The following is a 21919-nucleotide window of genomic DNA, read 5'->3' as shown; positions in this document are numbered from 1 at the left end:
AAATGGGCTGCACCTAGAAGAGCAGCTAAAAAGAAGACACGGTACTGCTTGGACGGAAGGGATTAAGCGAATTCACTCACAAAAAATGAATCAAGTCTGGGTTTCAAAGAGGGCAAAGATCACTTCCAAAAGTTAGAAGACTTAACGTGGTCCTAACTGGTCCAACAAAATAAATAAAAATAATGCAGCGCTCATGTTAATATGCAGTAATATTATTAGCTAAAAGCTGTAGTTGGTTTTGAAACCAATTTTCTTTTTCACGTTTTTATCGTACAATAAGAGACCTCAGAAGTTCTTTGTTTGTTAAATAAAAGCATTTCTTAAAGTTCTTATAACAGATGGAGATCTCAAATAATGTACATTAGATGTGTTTGTTAATTTTTCACCGTCTTTCGAAATTAATACACAAGAAGTAAAATATCCGATGTACTGTTTACTGTTTGTTGCTACCTACGTTCTTATTTTATCTTTCACGTTACGATACCGCGCATTACTGAACTGTATTAGATTAACGCGTTTTTAAATTTTTAATCTTATAATCTTTTATTATTTTAGGCAGGAAAAACCTCCTTTGCGCTGTAGCAATGTAGCCGGCCGCGGTGGCCTAGCGATTCTAGGCATTTCAGTCCGGAACCGCGCGACTGCTACGGTCGCAGGTTCCAAACCTGCCTCGGGGATGGGTGTGTGTGATGTCTGTAGGTTGGCTAGGTTTAAGTAGTTCTAAGTTCTAGGGGACTGATGACCTCAGATGTTAAGTCCCATAGTGCTCAGAGCCATTTGAACCATTTGTAGCAATGTACCAGCCAATGACTTCTGCACGGATCATATGACCGATCATATTATTCTTTCCACACTACATTCTTTGTATTTTTACGTTACTTCTATGTCATATACACCACTGTTGACAAATGGGACCTTGCAGCCCAGTACTTGTGGATTTAATGATGTTTTGATGTTGTTTGTATTGTCTTTAATGGTACTGTTTATATTGTGGCGCTTTTCTAGTTTGTATGTTGGCCCCTCTGTTTTCCTTTTCCTGCTTAGACCTGAATATAATCTGTAGAGCATGTCGAAACTGGTAGTCGTTAATGAAAGGAACTGTGATGCAGACGGTGTTTCTTCACGTATTATAGCAACCCACATCATGGTCCCAGGACATGGCGTCAGTCATGAGCGAGGTGGTCCTGTCACTATGGTTCAAATGGCTCTGAGCACTATGGGACTCAACTGCTGAGGTCATCAGTCCCCTAGAACTTAGAACTAATTAAACCTAACTAACCTAAGGACATCACAAACATCCATGCCCGAGGCAGGATTCGAACCTGCGACCGTAGCGGTCTTGCGGTTCCAGACTGCAGCGCCTTTAACCGCACGGCCACTTTGGCCGGCGTCACTATGAGGTCTCAAAATTATTTCAACACGTTTGAGACATTTCTGGCTCAGTGGGTCCATAAATTTCCAAATCATTGTACGCGGAACATCTGGTTTCAGCAGGATGGAACTATATTGCACAATACGAGACAGTACGCAGTAAGAAGTGTATTAGCGGTTCTTGTAACTTCAAGGAAGACCACTTGGCCGGCAAGGTATTGAGACTGTTTGTTCTGCGAATTCTGTTTGAGGAAATCTGAGGAATGTTAAGTACCAGATTGTACTATGAACCGTAACTGAGCTTGATACATACATTGAAAACGAAATGGCCAACAACTCAGGTGACACACTGCCTCGCGTAAAGCAAAGCTACAGCAGGTACTTACTATTGCTGGTGACAAACTACGCAGAAAGCATTTCGCCGGTGTAATCTTTACAAGGTGATGCCTAATACAGTTTCCATTCCTGTACAATATATCTGAAATCTCAAATGAAATTTTGTTAAATTATTTCATGTTTTAAAATATTTCAAATTTTCCCGTTTTTCTGCACCAAGCTGTTAATAGGCTCTTAGAGGCTCCAGTCTGTCTTTCTTTTTTATTCAAATTACTGAATGCTGAATTCATGATGCACTGAAACTAGTTGGTAAGAAAGTAAATATTTCATGAGAATAAAGTATGTTGAGTATCACGTTAGTTACAATTCTGGAAATAAAATTTTAATAACAGGTAATCATTTTCATATGAAACGATTTAGCAATTGTGTTTAGTGTAAGACTGGAGGGAACGATGCGAATTGGATTGTTTCACACTTGTCTGTGTTTGTTTCGTAACCACATCTTCTCAACTCAGAGTGTGGCAAAAATCACATAAGAATAATACGAATGACAAATTCTCAAAAATCTATGGGCAACACTTCGTAGTATCAGCAAAGGAGTGGATTCTGAAAATGAAACAACTGACGAAGAGAAGAAACGGAGGCAAAATGCGATCGTATAAGACACGGAAAGTACACTAGGACGCTGCAGAAGGTCCATTATAAATGCAAAAGAAAGCCTTCTGCAACACCGAGGGATTTTTTAAAAATATTCTGCAGTACAAAATTCTGGGGAAAATTGGAGGAAAGAGATAAGAAAAATTAAGTTTCCATTAAGGCAACATATATTTATTAGACAATAGAGTGAACAGAGACCTAGGAAAAATATTCTGGCATTTCATCGTCTTGTTTGAGTAAGGAGACTAAAAAATTACGATTAAAGTAAATAAGTTGGTATAGACACTAGGAGCAGATATGGCGAAATGTAGGATGAACTTGAGTGGCAAGACAGGATCATCATCAACAGAAGTAGAACAAGGGCAATGAAATATAGTTGAATTAAATCAGGCAATGCTGGAGGAATTAGATTAGAATATGAGGTACTGAAATCAGTCGATGGGTTTAGCTACTGGGTAGCAAAATAACTGATGATGACAGAAATGTAGAATAGTAGATCATATAAAATGCAGACTTAAAAAAGCAAGAATACCAGTTCGGAAAAAGGGAAATTTGTTAACATCTAATATTAATTTAAGTGCTGGGAAGTCGTTCTCCGAAGATATTTGTCTGGAATGTAGTCTTACACGAAAGTGAAACATGGGAAATAAGCAGTTCAGAAAGTAAGGAAACAGAAGCTTTTGAATATAGCGCAACAGTGCTGTGTTGAATCTTAGATGGCTAGACCGAATAACTAATAAGTAGGTACTAAATCGAACTGGAGTAAAAAGAAATTTATGACACAACTTGACTAAAAAAGAGGATGAGTCGATAGGACAAATAACGAGACATCAATGAATAGTTATTTTGGAAATGGAGGCGATTGTGGGGAGTAAAAATTGTAGATGGAGATAAAGGCATGGAAAGAGTAGGTGGGTTCAAATGGAAGAAAGTCGCATTAGTAATGCCCAGATGAAGAGACTTGCGCCGGACAGACTAGTGCGGAGAGCTGCATCAAACCAGTATTTGGACAAGGAACAACAACAAGAATAACAACAGGTTAAATAAGTGTTAACTGCGATTCTGTCTCATACAATTGCACATATGCTAATAATCTTGCTGCCATAATTATTGGAGCCTGCGAAAGACCATTTCTGAAATAATGTGTTACTTTTTCCAAAATCATTCTCAACTGTCAAGGATGTAAACAATGAGGATATTACTATATTTCACAACAAATTATAACAATATTTTTTATGTGATCCAGGAAGCACCATGTTTGATTTTTCTATCACTGTATATATATAGGACATCTAGTAGTTTGTGACTTTTACCTCTGCACGGGTGATATATATATCTTCGAATTCTACAGTAACATGCAAGTTACTTATATCATTTATCAACTTTCAACATCATAAAACTTAATTTTCAACTATTTTTAAATATCATCTATGTACATGGAATGTTTGTAAGTTCAGTTACAAAAATTTGTATCAAAAATACTGCATGTAGACCAGATACTGAAATTAACACCTTGCATCTTAAGTCTTTTATCACAAAACACTCAACTTTATCTTATGATATATGTTACACGAAAACAAAAGACATTTACAGTCAACGAAATCACTTTTAAGTTCCACAGTATGTAACTGAATGTTTTAGTTTTTGCCATGATTGTGGCCTGATTTTGTACTACAGTCATCTACACAAAATTTTACGCATGCGGTATAGCATCCATCACAAACTGATCATAACAATATTTGTCTCTTTGGTACTGAAGTGTTACTTTCCTTTGGAAATCAAGAGCTACTTCTGGATTGAAAGTCCAGTAAATTTTCCTTTGCAAAGACCTGTAACAATAATAAAACTTGTTTGACTACCCTGATAAAGAAAGCTACCATTGGCAAAATGTGCTAAAAATTTCTATACCACATGTTCACATTTCGCTACGCTTAAAATATTTACTGAGAGCGATTCAAAAACATTTGTAGTATTATGATACAGAGCTCTTTTTTTGATGCAGAATACAGGTTACTTACTGCATACCGTCGATACATTATTTACTTTTAATTAAATTTACATGTAATTAACTGTAATTAACCTCTTTGTGGTAAAGAAATATAGTAACATGGTTGTTGGGAACAGTCACTCCGCTCTGCGGCAGGCGTAATTATCACAGTTGCCTGCAAAATCATAGTCACCTGAATTACCACTTCAGTTTGCTTTAAAGGGTTCACGCGCCGCAAAACAAATCCAAAAGCGGCGAGATTACATAAGCCTTATTCGTGGAGAACTCTATTTGGTTGTTGCTATAAAAAGACCCGTTACCTTTGTCGAGAATAGACCCGGCAGTGGAAGGAATAGTTGGGAGCGTGTTAAAATTAAATATATTTGGATGAGAATCAAGGTCTGCTGACGCACAACAAACCAGCGTATATCTTTCACGACAGCGGAACAACTGTTTCTGTTTGTCTCACAGCTGTCTTGGTCGAACAGATTCTTCGCTGTACGCTGACCAACACGAGAGCTCTGTTTCACAAAACTACGAATTTTACTGTTAAAAGTGTTACAAATCACTCGGGAAGTTACATCTCACAACACAGTTAGAAACTACACAATTTAAAAAAACAAAAAAAACGTTTTCGTAGATCTTTATTCAAAAAATAATAGGACTACAAGGCCACATGCATAGGTACAATACAGCATCAAGCTATAAGTCTAAAAACAAATAAGGAAAGAAAAGCAAAAACTTGGTTTTGTCGGACAGATTTAATACAAGTCACACAAACCCAAATTACAAATTCAAATTACGCTACGTCAAAAAAAGAAAATAGTACATCAACAGTGCTGTACACACAGAGCAAAACATTGCAAATTACAACAAAAAGATACAACAACTTGTTACAAGAACAACATATTACACTTCCGTGACAAACGCATTTGTGTTGGTTTAGCAACGATGAAGACAAAGGTGAAATAAATTCTTAAGCTATTTTTGTAGTAATTATACCGAACTGTAGCGAATAACTTGTCTTTTAAGAGTTACGCAGACATTTGTATTTGGTGTTTACTTTACGTTTGTTGATCAACAGTTGACAATGACCATCACTTGATAATTCATAGAGGCGCTTAAAAATGTTTTCAGAAAACAGCAATTTGCTACACGATGACCAACCAGAAACGCTAATTCTGGTGCGCTGTGAACTGACGAGGCGCTTTGGAGATGCAAGGTTTTATGATATTTGAAGTGCATTTGTTTGAAGTACATGTGATACATTGTTTAAAAATGAGAGAGTGCCATATGGTTCCAAAAGGAATACGACGAATGTGAGAAACGGCTGAATATTTTCCACAGTAAGCAATCGCTTTAGGTTCAGAGTGGAAAGAACAAAATTAATAATTCGTGTTTCAGTTGTAACACTACTAGTTACTAAAGTTTCAGGAACATGCAAGAATACATAGCATAATCCAACATTTTTCTAGTTGATAACTGTAGCAAAAGCTCACTACAATAGAAATAGCATGCACAAAAAGAATTTCGCTGTTGTGATAAAAAGCATCAGGTTGCACTGAAAGCTGCACACGTGACTATCAGTGATTAATACACATTAAGGTGAGAAAAGTCATGGGATGGCTCCTGATATCGTGTCGGACCTTCCTTTTTCCCAGGTTAGTGCAGCAACTCCACATGGAATGGACTCAAAAAGTCGTTGGAAGTCTCCTGCAGAAATACTGAGCCATGCTGCCTGTACAGGCTTTCATAGTTGCTAAAGTGTTGCACGGTCCAGGACTTTGAGCACCAACTGGCCTCTCGATTACATCCTATAAATGTTCGATGGGACTAATGTCAGGCTATCTGGGTCCCCAAATTATTCGCTCGAACTGTCCAGAATGTTCTTCAAACCAATCGCGAGTAATTGTGGTCCAGCGACATGGCTCACTGACATCCATAAAAAATTCATCGTTGTCTGGGAACATGAAATCCATGGATGGCTGCAGATGTCCTGCAATTAGCCGAACATAACCATTTGTAGTCAATGATAGGTTAAATTGGACCAGAGAACTACATCCATCCCATGTAAATACAGCCAACGCCACTATGGAACCACCACCAGCTTGCAAAGCGCCTTGATGACGGGTCCACGGCTTCATGTAGTATGCGCCACACTCGAATCCTACTATCATCTCTTAAAAACTGAAATCGGGACTCATTTGACCAGGTTAGGGTGTTCCAGTCATCTAGGGTCCAACCGACTTGGTCACGAGCCCAGGACATGCGCTACAGGCTACGTCGTGCGGTCGGTCGTCTGCTTCCATAGCGCATTCCCGCCAGAGATCGCCGCACTGCCCTAACGGATGCGTTCGTCATATGCTCCACATATATCTCTGCGGTTATTTCACGCAGTGTTGCCTGTCTGTTAACACTAACAACTCTACGCAAACGCCGCTGCCCTTGGTCGTTTACCGAAGGCCGTTGGCCACTGCATTGTCCGTAGTGAGAGGCGATGCATGAAATATGGCATTCTCGGCACACTCTTGACCCTGTGGATCTCGGAATACTGAACACTCTAACGATTTTCGAAATGGAATGTGCCATGTGTCTAGCTCCAACTACCATTCCGCATTAAATACCTGTTAATTTCCATCCTGTGGCCATCATCAAGTCGGAAACCGCTTCACATGAATCACCTAAGTAGAAATGAATGCTCGTCCAACGCACTGTCCGTTTATAACTTGTGTAGGCGCTACTACCGTCATCTGTAGATGTGGACATCGCTATCCCATGACTTTTGTTACCTCAGTGCGATGTGTTAAGCTGAACTACTGTGCCGCACAACAACTGAAATCTAGATACCTACCTTCTGCGGGAACTAAGTTTCCAATGACACTAACCTATTCACACTTTTGGGATCTTCCCAGCTTCGAGTTACCAGAACTTTCTCTCCATTACGTAAAAAATCACAGTGTGCGATCCGAAAAAAAAATGTAGGGGATTGCTCTCTGAGAGATGCTTGTTTCACAGCATCAGGGAGGCGTTTGAAAGAATTGACATGAAGTGTGAGCTGAAATGATGTTCTGAGTCAGTCGTAAGGTGTAATCGGTTAGCGTGACTGCTAGCGCACTGTCCGATAAAGATGTGTATCTGCATTCGAGCCGAATGGGCACACAGTTTTAAAATGTCACACATATTCTTCACAATGGATACTTCGCAAAGGCGTAACATAATTCTGTTTCAACATATTGGTTCATTTACAGTGTAAGTTGATTCTAGCTCAGAACATAACCTCGGTGCCGGCCGCAGTGGCCGTGCGGTTAAAGGCGCTGCAGTCTGGAACCGCGAGACCGCTACGGTCGCAGGTTCGAATCCTGCCTCGGGCATGGATGTTTGTGATGTCCTTAGGTTAGTTAGGTTTAACTAGTTCTAAGTTCTAGGGGACTAATGACCTTAGCAGTTGAGTCCCATAGTGCTCAGAGCCATTTTGAGCCATAACCTCGGTAAATGTTGTTGCAATGCTTTGCCGGAAACGAGTGCAGAATATGTGAGCACGACTTTAAAACTTATTTTGATTTGGTTTCCTTTGGGTTCTTGGCAAAACAGTATTATTATTAAATCAGAAAACACTTTCTCCTTTTTGCCTTCGAGGTACAACTTCTTTCTTTTACACTCACTGGGTCTCATTTACCAAACCCATGTCTTGGTGTTACTATTACAAAGATACTACTTATGTCTTATGTTGTATTATGAAACAAAGTGTACAACGCCCAAGGAAATTAAGAGTTAATACGAAATACAACATGACATTATAATATATAGCGAAGAAATTAAGTGATGATATGAGAAGCATATGGTGCTACGTCAAACTTATATTATAGATGAAATATATCATTTCCCATTACACATTATTGACAATAAGTTACTATTACCTACATGAAAGACACTCAAGGCTGCTTCAGACATTGTTTTAGTTCTTACAGATGAGTTATCTGAACAAAATTTGTAGTTGAATAGCACAGGTTTGGTGGAGAAGGGAGAAGGAACCTCACATAAGCTGGAAATTGCGGAAAACAGACACATCTTTGCACAGCTGTGCTTAGGAATCGGCCACAAATATTCCATAGATTTTGATACACTGCACTCAATTTGCAGAGAATAGACACTTTCAAGATTTAAAAAAAGGAAAAACCCCTGAATGCCGATACAGAACTGCTAAGGACAGAAATAATCTTGACACCTTTTGTGCTGGGAATAGCACCCCAATGTTAATATGGTGCAGAGTGACCTATATGTAGAACCTGAAGTTCAACTAAGTTGTTACACCACCCATACCTCATATAATCGCTTTATTTGTTGTATATTTTATGATATTGATGTATTTTGAACTACCAAATTGTTTCTTTGACAAGAACATATTTGCGTAAATAACATCTTTGAAGTATTAACAAGAGAAAAATGGGCTTGGTATACGAATCGTGCGATGTGTAACATAACAATTTGTGTAGCGCAGGCTGAATAATGTTACCTATCCTCTCTTTTCAATACCTACTATTCCATGGTTTGTTTAATTTCTGCTAGTATGCTAAGCGTACTGCATAATTTTTACGTCTTGGTCTCTGTAGTAATACCTTTTTTTGTAAAGGATTTATATTTTCCTGTCATATTAAAATAGTTTGTACATCAATTTATTCTAGTAACCCTCTACAATAGGACTGATTCTTAAAGAATTTGCTGAAACAGTTGATTTTTACCTCTCATAGCTGAAGATATACATGATTTCCTTGCTGGAAATGGTCTAGAAATATTTTTGAGACTAACGGAAAGACGGTAGTGCGACAACTCGAACAATAATAACAAGGAAGAACAATCTTTGTAATGACTACCATTGCAATGTTCACCACAACCACCACCACCATCACCTCGACCACTAAACAAGTGACTCGCCTAAGATACAGAGTCGACAGAAAGTGAAAGAGAAAAAAATGTGCCGCATGACAGAGCTGATTACAGATACGACACGAAATTTAATTCTGTAGGATAAGGACAGTCACAGCGTATGAGACGTCCTCTATGTGCCATTTCTTGACTAAAAAAAAAAGGCTGCTAGCACTTCTTGTCTCTCTAATTTGGGTCTCATGTAACTTTTAAATCAGTTATTGGTTGTTGTGTTCTGGGGCCCCTGAATGCAATATGCTCCTCTAGACATAACCTAGTCTTTATAATAATAAACCCTCAATGTACGTTTCATAATAGGTTGAATAATTAGTTGTGCATTAACTCAATGTTAGTTGTGCATTAACTCAGTGCTTTATTTTGGTACCCTTGTATTGCAGGTGAAATACATTTCAGATATGTCCTGTAGATCGCTACCACGAATTGTCAGCATTTACTAAAAATTTTCAGTCTGTTTAATCGTAACACACTATCATACGAAAAGAAAATATTATTTACCTACTCAGCTTTTGCATGTGGTCGCAAAAATGCAATGTTTCGTAGGGCATTTCTGTGAGTCATGGTTGTAACCTGTAGTACGACAAGATACTGGAGCTTCCATGGTGCTGGTCTAAGCGATTGCGGGTGAGAAGACTTAAAAGTAATGCAATGTAGGCCTCTGTTAAAGTGATTTTGTACGTATACAGATGATTTTTTGTTCATTATAGTATTATTTATAGATACGTATTTCAAAACTGTTTTTATTTTCCTGTTTCATTTCAACTGCACGACCGACGCAACATGGCGACGGCAGAGTTTTCGCTGCAGTAACCATAGACATCAAGCAGGCCACCGCCACAGCTTAAGTAATGACCAGACATGGCAAGGAGACCCCACCGTTCACTGCTGCACACCTCTAACCATCGTATATTTCGAAATTCCAATGTAAAAGAATTTAAAAAATCGAACTACTAACGTGTAACATGTCGAAATTCTTCACTTCTTGACATGTTATGCTCAAATACACACGCACTGAAATTACGTCACAGGTTGTTTGACTCTTACAAGAACAGACAAAATGGACGGGTGGAGGACAATGAAACAAGCAAATGAGCCCAATAAACATAGGTCCGGAAACCAACGGTTTGCTCGATACGATACGATGTATGCAAAAATGGAGTCATGCCAATACTACAACACTGTTAATGTTTAAGGTTACGTTTGGATGATACGAAGTAAGGAAACCGACGTACATGCATGATGGTGCAACAACATGCTTCCATGCAGCTGTTCGAGAATATGAAGCACGAATCTTTGGCAACAAGTGTATCTACGTAGGCCTCTGCAACCAATGATAAAAATTCTTCTGGGTGTTGAAAGGCATTATTGTGTAAAATACTTTAGTTATAAGTGTAAAACCAACTATTCCACGGTATTAAAAGGTCTTGGACAGTAAGAAAGTATTTTATACAATGACGCGATACAACACCTACAATTTTTTTTATTCATCATAACAAGTATATTGGTTGTTTGCATACCAATACCAGTGGGTTCCAGGCCCCCCCGACTTGAACTAGTTGGATTTTTTTTGTGTGGGGATATTTTGCTGTATTCCACCCCTATTTACAGCGCCGATTAATCCGGAAACGTGTTATCTACGGTTGTCAGTGCCTTTGGAACACGCCTGGGATTTTTGAACATGTACGGCCATCGATACCGAGACGTCCTGCACCTGGGTTCACATCAGTGGTGACCCCGTAAAACACTTCATTTAATGTGTTTGACCTCAAGTGTAGTTGGGATCCCCGGGGACTCTGCGATAAAGTGTTCATTTACTCAGTCGTAACACCTCTCACTCTCCTCGGGTAACCACTGGTTTCCAGACCTATCTAAACCAGAATTATTTGCTTATTTCATTAACCACTACCTACCGTTTTCGTTTGTAATATGGGAAGAGCAAAACGTTTCCGTCTGACAGCGTTGCTGCAACGTATATGCAACGCAGCGCGACTCCGAAGCGGGTAATATAACCACCGATATGTAGCTCAGGAACTAGTACGGCATTCGTGTATTTCCGACATGCGTGCGGTCAATGCAGAAACGTGAACTATGGCGATATCATTAACAAATGCGTTCAAGTAGGACCATATTGTCATTTTTCTTTTCTTGGCTGCCGAAGGACAAACACCAGTAGACCTTCATCGACAATGACGAATGTGTATTGGGCAGCATGTCTGACGAAAATCACCTTCCGTGAAATCTGCGGCAATTGGTGCTGCTGCGTCACCATAACGCACATGCTCATCTTGTAAATGTTGTACGCCAGCTCAAGTGGGAGAAACTCGAGCACCCCCCCCCCCCCCCCTATAGTCCCGATCTCTCATCACCCCATTAACACGCCTTCGATCCTTAGAAAGGCCTTGAAAGTTCAACGAATCCTGTCCGACGACGATGTGTAGCAAGCAGTTACGGACTTCTTTACGCACCAGGATACAGTGTTTTACCAAACGGTTAATCTTCAACCTGGTGCGTCGGTGTGATGACTTTCTCGATGCTCACTGCTATTTTTCCTGATTGGCAAACCGATTTTGGACTGTATAGCCTCAGAATGGAAACTTTTTGATTGCCTCTTATATAATACGAGGGCTATTCAGAAAGTAAGATTCGATCGGTTCCGAAACTGAAACCACTGTGAAAATCAAATATATTTTATTTGCAACAGTTAACTAGAACTTCCAGCTACTTCTCTACATAATCGCCGCTCCGACTTAGTCATTTATTATAGCGTTGTAGCATTTTTCCAATACTCTCGTCATAGAAGGCAGCCGCCTGTGATTTCCGCCAATTCTCTTCGTTGGTCTACAGCTCGATGTCTGTGCCAAAATGTTGTATCCATAGCAGCGGTTCATGTGATCAGAGATGAAACGCAGGGGGAACCAATTACGGGCTCTATGGTGGGTGATCAAACACTTCCCATCGAAAACGCTGCAGAAGAATCTTCATTGCCCCTGCAGGGTGCGTCCGAGAATAGTCACGGAAACTCTGAGTATTTATGTCATGTGGGCTGCATGGTATCAGGCGAAGCCTCTCACCAGGCCCTAATATGTGCTGCGGGACACTAATTTCTAGGTATATTTACGTACTCACTTTGCGTTCAGAACTGGAAAAAGGGACGTTACGCGATCGACAGGCATTCTAGAGACACCATCCAACACATCTGTGCTAAGTTTCATTGGATTTTCACTGTGATTTCCATTTTGTGCCTGATTGGACCCTACTTTCCGAATAGCCCTCACAGTCAAACATTCAGTCTAATACCTTTTGTAGTGATACAAACAAATTATATTGTATTGAGATCGTTTCCACGCAATGATAACACATTTACAAAAATGAACCAATTTTTTTCGCTTCGGATATTTACGAATCGCTCATGAGGCACAAAGGTCATCTCTGAAAAATTAGCAAAATGTATTATCTAGGTATAAAGGGAGTGTTTGTTCGATACATACAGCAAATGAAAAGGAATCGGTTTTTCCCTTGTGTGCTTAACGAACACGAAAAAAGGACACCACACTAAAGAACGCAGAAGAGTCAATGTAGCCTACACGCAGGTGCAATTGTTATTGAGAGCACAGTCGTATTAAAGCAAACTATATCTTCGAAAACGAGTCGCACTGTCGCGAACCATACGCAAAAGCTGAGGCGAAAAAAAAGAAAAATTCAGGTATTTCTGTATCCACTGAAATTATAGTAGAATTAAATAATGCATGATAGCAGCTGTCGGCAGTTCAATACGACTTTCGGTAATTTCTACATTTGAAAGTGTTTAGTGATTGTTCGTATCAGGTTCGCCTAGTGGGGCATTAATCACGCGTCTGTGTTGTTCCTGGCACATTATCTCTCATTTTTCGGACCATTTGAGGAGGCTGTACTGTTCGCCACCAAGGGCTTGGATTGGATAGCATTGCAGCATATTAGCCAGTTAGCTTATCAAATGCTACAACAACAACTCAGGCCGTAAGTTGTGCAAACAAGCGTGAACTGAGCATGCAGCAACGCAGCAGTAGGTGGTTTACCTGTGGCATCATTGCGACGTGCGGAGGCTGCAGCTGCTGCGGCTGCTGCTGCTGCTGCTGGAACTGCTGCTGCTGTTGGTGCTGCTGGTGCTGCTGTTGCTGCTGGTGGTGGTGCAGCCGCTCCTGGTCCTGCAGGGCCGCCACCAGCGCCGCAATGTGGTCCAGCAGCTCCTTGTTGTGCACCAGCAACTGATGCGTTCTCGCCTGAGGACCAGTGTATGCGCGTTAATGCATCACATTCATCTGTGCCGTAATTACGAGGGTAATTAAGCTACTCCCAATAGCATCACGCTAATGCCGTGTAGTCCTTCAATTTGGAGGGGAAGAGCGTCCACAACTTTCTCCACATAATGGAACTGCAATTATAATAGTGACAACTCCTATTAACAAAACAAGTATTACATTTCGTTACGCTCCAGTAATTACATCAGCTAATACAGATGAGGAACAAACAGCAGCCAGGCAAAATGTGAGGAATGACAGCTTTCCTTCAATGTGGACAAATGTACGATTAAAATTCAAAGTAAAAGCCTATCAGTAAGACTCGCTGTTGACATTCGCTATCCTCGCTGAAACCCTAGAAAACTTACAGGATATACTGAATGAAATGAACAGTTTTCTGAGTACGTTATACAGTGGTGAGCCAAAACATTATGATCCCCCTGCTTAATAGCTTGTTTGTTCGTCTTGGGAAGGAAATACATCACTGACTTTGCATATCAGGGATCCGACAATTTGTTGTATGGAGGTATGTGGCATAAAATGTCTACGCACAGTTCATATAATTCGTGTAAATACCGGGCCGCTGATTTTTGGATGCAGTGATGGTGCCCTATAGCGACCTAGATGGATCCCATAGAATAAACATCAGGCGAATCTCGTCGCCGAGAAATAAGCTGAGATCACTGTAACGCTACTGAAGCATGGACAGTGCTCCGAGACATGAACAATTATACTGCGAAGGTGTGTCTTCGATTAATACCACAGGTCCACGCAACCGCAGGAGAATGTCTCCCATAGGATAATACTGCTCCCACCAGCATGTGTCTGCAACTTTCGAGCCTCCGTTCACTTCGATGACGGCGCTTGTGGAGACAACTATGGGCCCAGTGTAGAAAAATTTGATTCACCCGGACAACCCACATGTTTCCATTGATCGACGGTCGAATCTCGATAGCCTCACGCCCACTGCAATAGCGATTGACGATGTCGTTGGGTCAACATGTGAACACGCGAGGGTAGTCCGCTGCGGAGCTCAAGTTAACACTGTATGATGAAAGGTGTGCTCCGGAACATTTGTGCATGCACCAGCATTTTGCTCTTTCGGCAGACACGTCACATATCCACATCTGTCCTACTTCACAGAGTGGCCAAGCCTCCGAGACGTGGACGTCCGACTATTTACCGTCTAGTAGTAGTTTCACTGGCCTTCTGCCTCTTCCCTTAGATGCTCACGACAGTAGCACGTGAACATTCGACTTGCCTCGCCGTTTTAGAGATACTCGTTAACAGGCTGTGCGTTACAATAATCTCCCCTTTGTCAAAGTCGCTTATCTGAATAGGTTTCTCCATTTGCGGCCCATATCTTTGCTAGGGTGATCCCACGTATCAGTTCCGCTTACATACTCTTGTTACCGTGCCACGTGCCCACAACGGCACAAGGCGGCATCCAATGTCGCGGTGGGCAGCGGTCATGATGTTTTGGCTTATCAGTGTACTGATCGAGGGTATAGCGAGGAAAGACGAAAGTAATGAGAAGTGAAAATTTCGCCATCAATTTTGGGGAACACGGAGTGAAGGAATTCTGCTGCCTTGGAATCACAAATAACGTATGATGGACATAAATAGTAGACTAACACAGACAAGGAGGGCATTCCTTGCCAGATGAAGTCTAGTAATATCAAATTTTGGGCTTATTTTGAAGAAGAAATTTCTGAGATTTTTCGTTTCGAGAGCAACATTGTGTGGAAGTGGGTCACGAGCTGTGAGTAAACCGGAAAAGAAGAAAATACACTCCTGGAAATGGAAAAAAGAACACATTGACACCGGTGTGTCAGACCCACCATACTTGCTCCGGACACTGCGAGAGGGCTGTACAAGCAATGATCACACGCACGGCACAGCGGACACACCAGGAACCGCGGTGTTGGCCGTCGAATGGCGCTAGCTGCGCAGCATTTGTGCACCGCCGCCGTCAGTGTCAGCCAGTTTGCCGTGGCATACGGAGCTCCATCGCAGTCTTTAACACTGGTAGCATGCCGCGACAGCGTGGACGTGAACCGTATGTGCAGTTGACGGACTTTGAGCGAGGGCGTATAGTGGGCATGCGGGAGGCCGGGTGGACGTACCGCCGAATTGCTCAACACGTGGGGCGTGAGGTCTCCACAGTACATCGATGTTGTCGCCAGTGGTCGGCGGAAGGTGCACGTGCCCGTCGACCTGGAACCGGACGGCAGCGACGCACGGATGCACGCCAAGACCGTAGGATAATACGCAGTGCCGTAGGGGACCGCACCGCCACTTCCCAGCAAATTAGGGACACTGTTGCTCCTGGGGTATCGGCGAGGACCATTCGCAACCGTCTCCATGAAGCTGGGCTACGGTCCCGCACACCGTTAGGCCGTCTTCAGCTCACGCCCCAACATCGTGCAGCCCGCCTCCAGTGGTGTCGCGACAGGCGTGAATGAAGGGACGAATGGAGACGTGTCGTCTTCAGCGATGAGAGTCGCTTCTGCCTTGGTGCCAATGATGGTCGTATGCGTGTTTGGCGCCGTGCAGGTGAGCGCCACAATCAGGACTGCATACGACCGAGGCACACAGGGCCAACACCCGGCATCATGGTGTGGGGAGCGATCTCCTACATTGGCCGTACACCACTGGTGATCGTCGAGGGGACACTGAATAGTGCACGGTACATCCAAACCGTCATCGAACCCATCTTTCTACCATTCCTAGACCGGCAAGGGAACTTGCTGTTCCAACAGGACAATGCACGTCCGCATGTATCCCGTGCCACCCAACGTGCTCTAGAAGGTGTAAGTCAACTACCCTGGCCAGCAAGATCTCCGGATCTGTCCCCCATTGAGCATGTTTGGGACTGGATGAAGCGTCGTCTCACGCGGTCTGCACGTCCAGCACGAACGCTGGTCCAACTGAGGCGCCAGGTGGAAATGGCATGGCAAGCCGTTCCACAGGACTACATCCAGCATCTCTACGATCGTCTCCATGGGAAAATAGCAGCCTGCATTGCTGCGGAAGGTGGATATACACTGTACTAGTGCCGACATTGTGCATGCTCTGTTGCCTGTGTCTATGTGCCTGTGGTTCTGTCAGTGTGATCATGTGATGTATCTGACCCCAGGAATGTGTCAATAAAGTTTCCTCTTCCTGGGACAATGAATTCACGGTGTTCTTATTTCAATTTCCAGGAGTGTAGAAGCTTTTGACATGTAATCAGAAGTTCTCCAAAGAAATGGCGAGGAGAGAAAAGCCTGGAAAACGTTGACAAGAAGGAGGACTGATAGGATGTTTGTTAAAGACATCAAGGAACAACATCCGTGGTACTAGAGATGTACAGGGTAAAAATGCTAGAGGAATACAGAGATTGTACTATCTCCAACAGATAACTGTGCACGTCGGGTGTTAAGTGCTAAGGTGAAGAGGTTGTCACTGCAGAGGAGATCGTGGCGGGCCCCATCATACTAGTCAGTTCTGTGGAACAAAGCCCCCCCCCCCCCCCAAAGAAAGTAAGATAATGCACGTGAGAAAGGAGCGAAAGAAACCGCACGATCCGTTTACGGCTTCTAAGGCCCGTCACATCAGAAAAAGCTTAGTATTACGTCAACGAAAGCTTTACATCGCTTTGTTTGTCATAAACCCATTCCTCCGTGACCTACGTTGCCACGATTAGACACATCTCACCCTTTGAACTGTCTATCGCCAGCACACTCAACCCATTAAATTTCGATGGTATTTACATGTGTGCATTCGTTCAGAAAACAGTATAAGGCTTTAGTAAACATGGTATGAACTTTCTGCGATACGAAGACTACAGATGTCGACGTCTGATCGCACACAGATTGTTATTTAATGTCAAAAAGTACAGTAAAGAGGAGTAGATGCGAGGCGAATGACAATGAGCCACAGAGATGCAGGACGGACCTGGAATAATTTTCAGAACACAGGCAGTCCATGTCTTACAGCTGGAGCCGCTCACCGAGAGCCTACAGAACTGCCGAATACTGGGATGTCGTCTACTATGTTTCTCGCGCTGTTACAGGCAACTGTCTATAAAACACTTAATAAACAACGGGGAACGATATTTCCCGCCAGCAATCGTATAGATATAAAAGGATGATCTCCTGCGGTAATAACCTTAACGAAATGTTTTGTATTTTCTTAACACCCTCGTTGACGATTGGAGCGTGAGAGGAGCATCGTTATTAAAAGTGTCTCTCTAAAAGCAGAAGGCATTCAATATTATGTAGACATCACGGCGAGAGTTGTAGAACCCTGGCAGATCTACTGGTTCCTTGACGCTGAGGAAAATTTCAAAAGAAATAGTGGGAAAAATTATACTTATGGAATTCTACAGGACGGAAAAGCTGATACTATAACCACAACAGTATCCTTTATACACCATTCGATCAAACAGTTAACAGAATTATTTTAATCCTGGTGCATAAGCCACGTCAGTGCAGTAACTATGCTGGCAGCGTGAACTAAAAACTATAAACAATAAAGCAATGCCCACAGTCGGTGGCTGCAGTCATCTGTAGATTGTCGGTGCCCAGACTCTAACACGCTGCCCTCGTCTGCACAAAGTAGTAAAGTCATTTGCTAACGGGTGAGATCACCGTGAAGTTACAACTTATTCTCAGGCCAAAGGTTGGGATATATTTAAGGACTTGTGACATAAACATCTTATGTACAGAAATACTGGAAAATTCGGTAATATTTAGCATTTTTGTAAGGATTTTTTTGATAATGCAGTATCTGGGTATCCAGTTTCACAAGGATAGCCCTCACCGTTTATTAAGCTGTACCTTAAGAGATATGACGGTCTCACGTTACTGTGATTATTTCATTGTAAACGGCCTTTATTATTATCTGTTGTGAAGCCATAGTATAATTGCATCATTGTACGGAGATTATGGAGCGTTAGTTGTCCAAAAGTCCCATTTACTTAATTTATGTTTCAGGAGGATATCGGACTATTATCAAGTTCTTAAAAGTATTATGCCATAAAGCACCATCCAAAATATTCAAGCAGCAGATATGCATTTTTGTGTTTTATTTAGAGAACTGTGAGACCATTAAGCACTGCAGGTATTTACGATCGTTACAACACGACATGTGTAATGGAGAGTAGTATAATGTCTAACAATGCATTTTGCTGACATCTTGGATATTCGGGAATCCAGCCGGATGTTCGCGTCGTTCTCGCAAGATATTTCAACAGCGTGCCTCGCTGTCTTCTTCAGGTGCTGTTGAAATATCGTTCGAGAACGACGCGAACATCCGGCTGGATTCCCGAATATCCAAGATGTCAACAGATCGCCGGGAAAGCATGAAGAATTACAATGCATTTTGTTGCTTGCATATTTTTGAGTGTATCTAATGGCATAACACTTCTAAGAACTTCATGATGGCTTCAAGTCTTCCCGAAACTCCTACCGCTTACTAATTACGTAAGTAACTCATTTAGACAGCAGATGGGTCATAACCTCCGTACTGAGGCCTTATTGCTCGTTTTTCCACGGTGGGTACGTTACTCAGAGACGTTTGGGTAACTCTGGATCCTGTAGGTCCATTGAGTATCCTGGGACAAAGTTTTTTTGTGGCCTCCATCGCGTCCTAAAGCATCCCTGTCTTTATTAAGCGGTGGATTTCGGCCCTCAGTACTCTCATTTATGATCTTTACAAAAAGCACGTGACACGTGATGCCAGTTAGAGACCACCGAAAAGGGCGAGATGCTGTCTGAATGGAGCAAGACGTGTTGCAGCCAAACCTGCTGTAGGTGAAAAATCAGGTAACCACCTGGCGCCACGCATTTCTCTCCCGTGGATCGCGTTATCGATCTCTCATGAGATTCCGGAGACCCTAAGCGAATCCTAATGTCTTGGAATTAAGTCTGTAAGTTGCAAGAGTGTACACATAAGTCAAAACCTTTTGAGCACCTGCTTAATTCCGTGTTAGTCAATATATGGAAAGCAAGACGGCAGCCATTCTGCGTGTGGTGAATTCAACAAGTTCTTGATAAGTTACAACACATATGAGTCGTAAGATGTCTACGCACAAGTCACGCAATCCCTTAAAATACAAGCCAATGGCTTTCAGGCATGAAGCTGGCGCCGGATAGCGGTCAAGCTGTGTTCCATCGATTTGAAATCAGACGCATTAGGTAGTCAAGACAGCAAAGTGAATTTAGTAGCATGCTCCTCAAACTACTGTAGCATGAGTCTGACCTTCTGACAGGGACTGTCGTCCTGCTGAAAGATCCCATCGCCATCTGAGTACACATCAAGCATGAATGTTCATGGAGATCATAGTTGTTATTTTGTGTTCAATTACTAACCACATGTCCGATGAAACCCAGGTTAAGGTCCCCTATGGTATAAGACTGGCCCCATGCGGTCCGGCGTGCATGTTTCTATCAGCCGTTCGCCAGCATGACGGGTGATTCAGACACGACCATCTTCATGGAGTAACAAGAAACGAGATTCATGCTACCAGGCGAGACGTTTCCATTCGTTAGCGGTCCAACCTTGATGATTCTCTGACCACTGTAATTGTAAATGACGATATCGTTGGTTCAGCACGGTAACACTTAGTGGTGGTCTGATGCTCCGATCTCCACGCTCTGTGAGGAGGCGTGGTCGTCCAACATCTTGTCGTCTACTCGTGATTTCACAGTCGTTTAATCACTTTCCATATACGTTCACCACAGTAGTACGAGATCAGCCGGCAAGCTTCGCCGATCCAAACATACTTGGTCCCAGGCATTGGCATCGGGCCATAAGAATGTGCCATTTGTCAAAGTCCCTAATGTCATTGAACTTTCCCATTTCCTACCCGTACCGTAACTAGAATGATACCCATTCCTTTCTTCGCCACTTATATTATTTCCTTACCGCATCAGGTGTGCGCAGCACCACCAGGTGACACTCCTTCTGGGTAGCAGTCATAATGGTTTGCCTCATCACTTTATGTATATTGCTTTAGCGCTTTCTACTATTTTCAGTGTCTTATTTCTTCTTATTGTCAAATTAATTTAAAGGATATATCTTTATTAATTTAATAACGGTTTTTTTCTATCAGTAATATGTTTAATTGTAATATTGCTGGACCTTACTGTCCTCAAGTCCTAAATAATGTATCTTGAATAACCTTGCGTCCTCACAGAAGATACACTACTGGCAATTAAAATTGTTACACCAAGAAAAAATGCAGATGATAAACGGGTATTCACTGGACAAATATATTATACCGGAACTGACATGTGATTACATTTTCACGCAATTTGGGGGCATAGATCCTGAGAAATCAGTACCCAGAACAATCAGCTCTGGCCGTAACAACGGCCTTGATATGCCTGGGCATTGAGTTAAACAGAGCATGGATGGCTTGTATAGGTACAGCTGCCCATGCAGCTTCAACACGATACCACAGTTCATCAAGAGTAGTCACTGGCGTATTGTGACGATGCAGTTGCTCGGTCACCATTGACCAGACGTTTTCAATTGGTGAGAGATCTGGAGAATAAGCTGGCCAGGGCACCAGTGGAACATTTTCTGTATTCAGAAAGGCCCGTAACGGACCTGCTACATGCGGTGGTGCATTATCCTGCTGAATTGTAGGGTTTCGCAGGGATCGAATGAAGGGTAGAGCCACGGGTCGTAACACATCTGAAATGTAACGTCCACTGTTCAAAGTGCCGTCAATGCGAACAAGAGGTGATCGAGACGTGTAACCAATGGCACCCCATACCATAACACCGGGTGATACGCCAGTATGGTGATGACGAATACACGCTTCCAATGTGCGTTCACCGCGATGTCGCCAAACACGGATGCGACCATCATGATGCTGTAAACAGAACCTAGATGCATCCGAAAAAATGACGTTTTGCCATTCGTGCACCCAGGTTCGTCGTTGAGTAGTCCATCGCAGGCGCTCCTGTCTGTGATGCAGCGTCAAGGGTAACCGCAGCCATGGTGTCCGAGCTGATAGTGCATGCTGCTGCAACCGTCGTCGAACTGTTCGTGCAGATGGTTGTTGTCTTGCAAACGTCCCCATCTGTTGACTCAGGGATCGAGACGTGGTTGCACGATCCGTTACAGCCACGCGGATGAGATGCCTGTCATCTCGACTGCTAGTGATACGAGGTCGTTGGGATCCAGCACGACGTTCCGTATTACCCTCCTGAATCCACCGATTCCATATTCTGCTAACAGTCATTGGATCTCGACCAACGCGGGCAGCAATGTCGAGGTACGATAAACCGAATTCGCGACAGGCTACAATACGACCTTTATCAAAGTCGGAAAAGTGATGGTACGCATTTCTCCT

At 42.5% G+C, this 21919-nt stretch overlaps 1 protein-coding gene across 1 annotated transcript in view; it reads right to left on the bottom strand.

Annotated features, from left to right (window-relative positions):
- Window positions 1–21919, bottom strand: part of LOC124613449 (carboxyl-terminal PDZ ligand of neuronal nitric oxide synthase protein-like) — a 970717-nt gene that overhangs the window by 16539 nt on the left and 932259 nt on the right. Inside the window, exon 10 of the mRNA XM_047142152.1 lies at window positions 13348–13551. Coding sequence (XP_046998108.1) covers window positions 13348–13551 — 204 coding nt within the window. The remainder of the gene's footprint in view (window positions 1–13347; window positions 13552–21919) is intronic.

This window comes from Schistocerca americana, chromosome 4, assembly GCF_021461395.2.
Source record: "Schistocerca americana isolate TAMUIC-IGC-003095 chromosome 4, iqSchAmer2.1, whole genome shotgun sequence".
Lineage (NCBI taxonomy): Eukaryota > Metazoa > Arthropoda > Insecta > Orthoptera > Acrididae > Schistocerca > Schistocerca americana.
The sequence above is the reverse complement of the archived record's forward strand: the minus strand, read 5'-3'. Positions and strand labels throughout refer to the sequence as shown.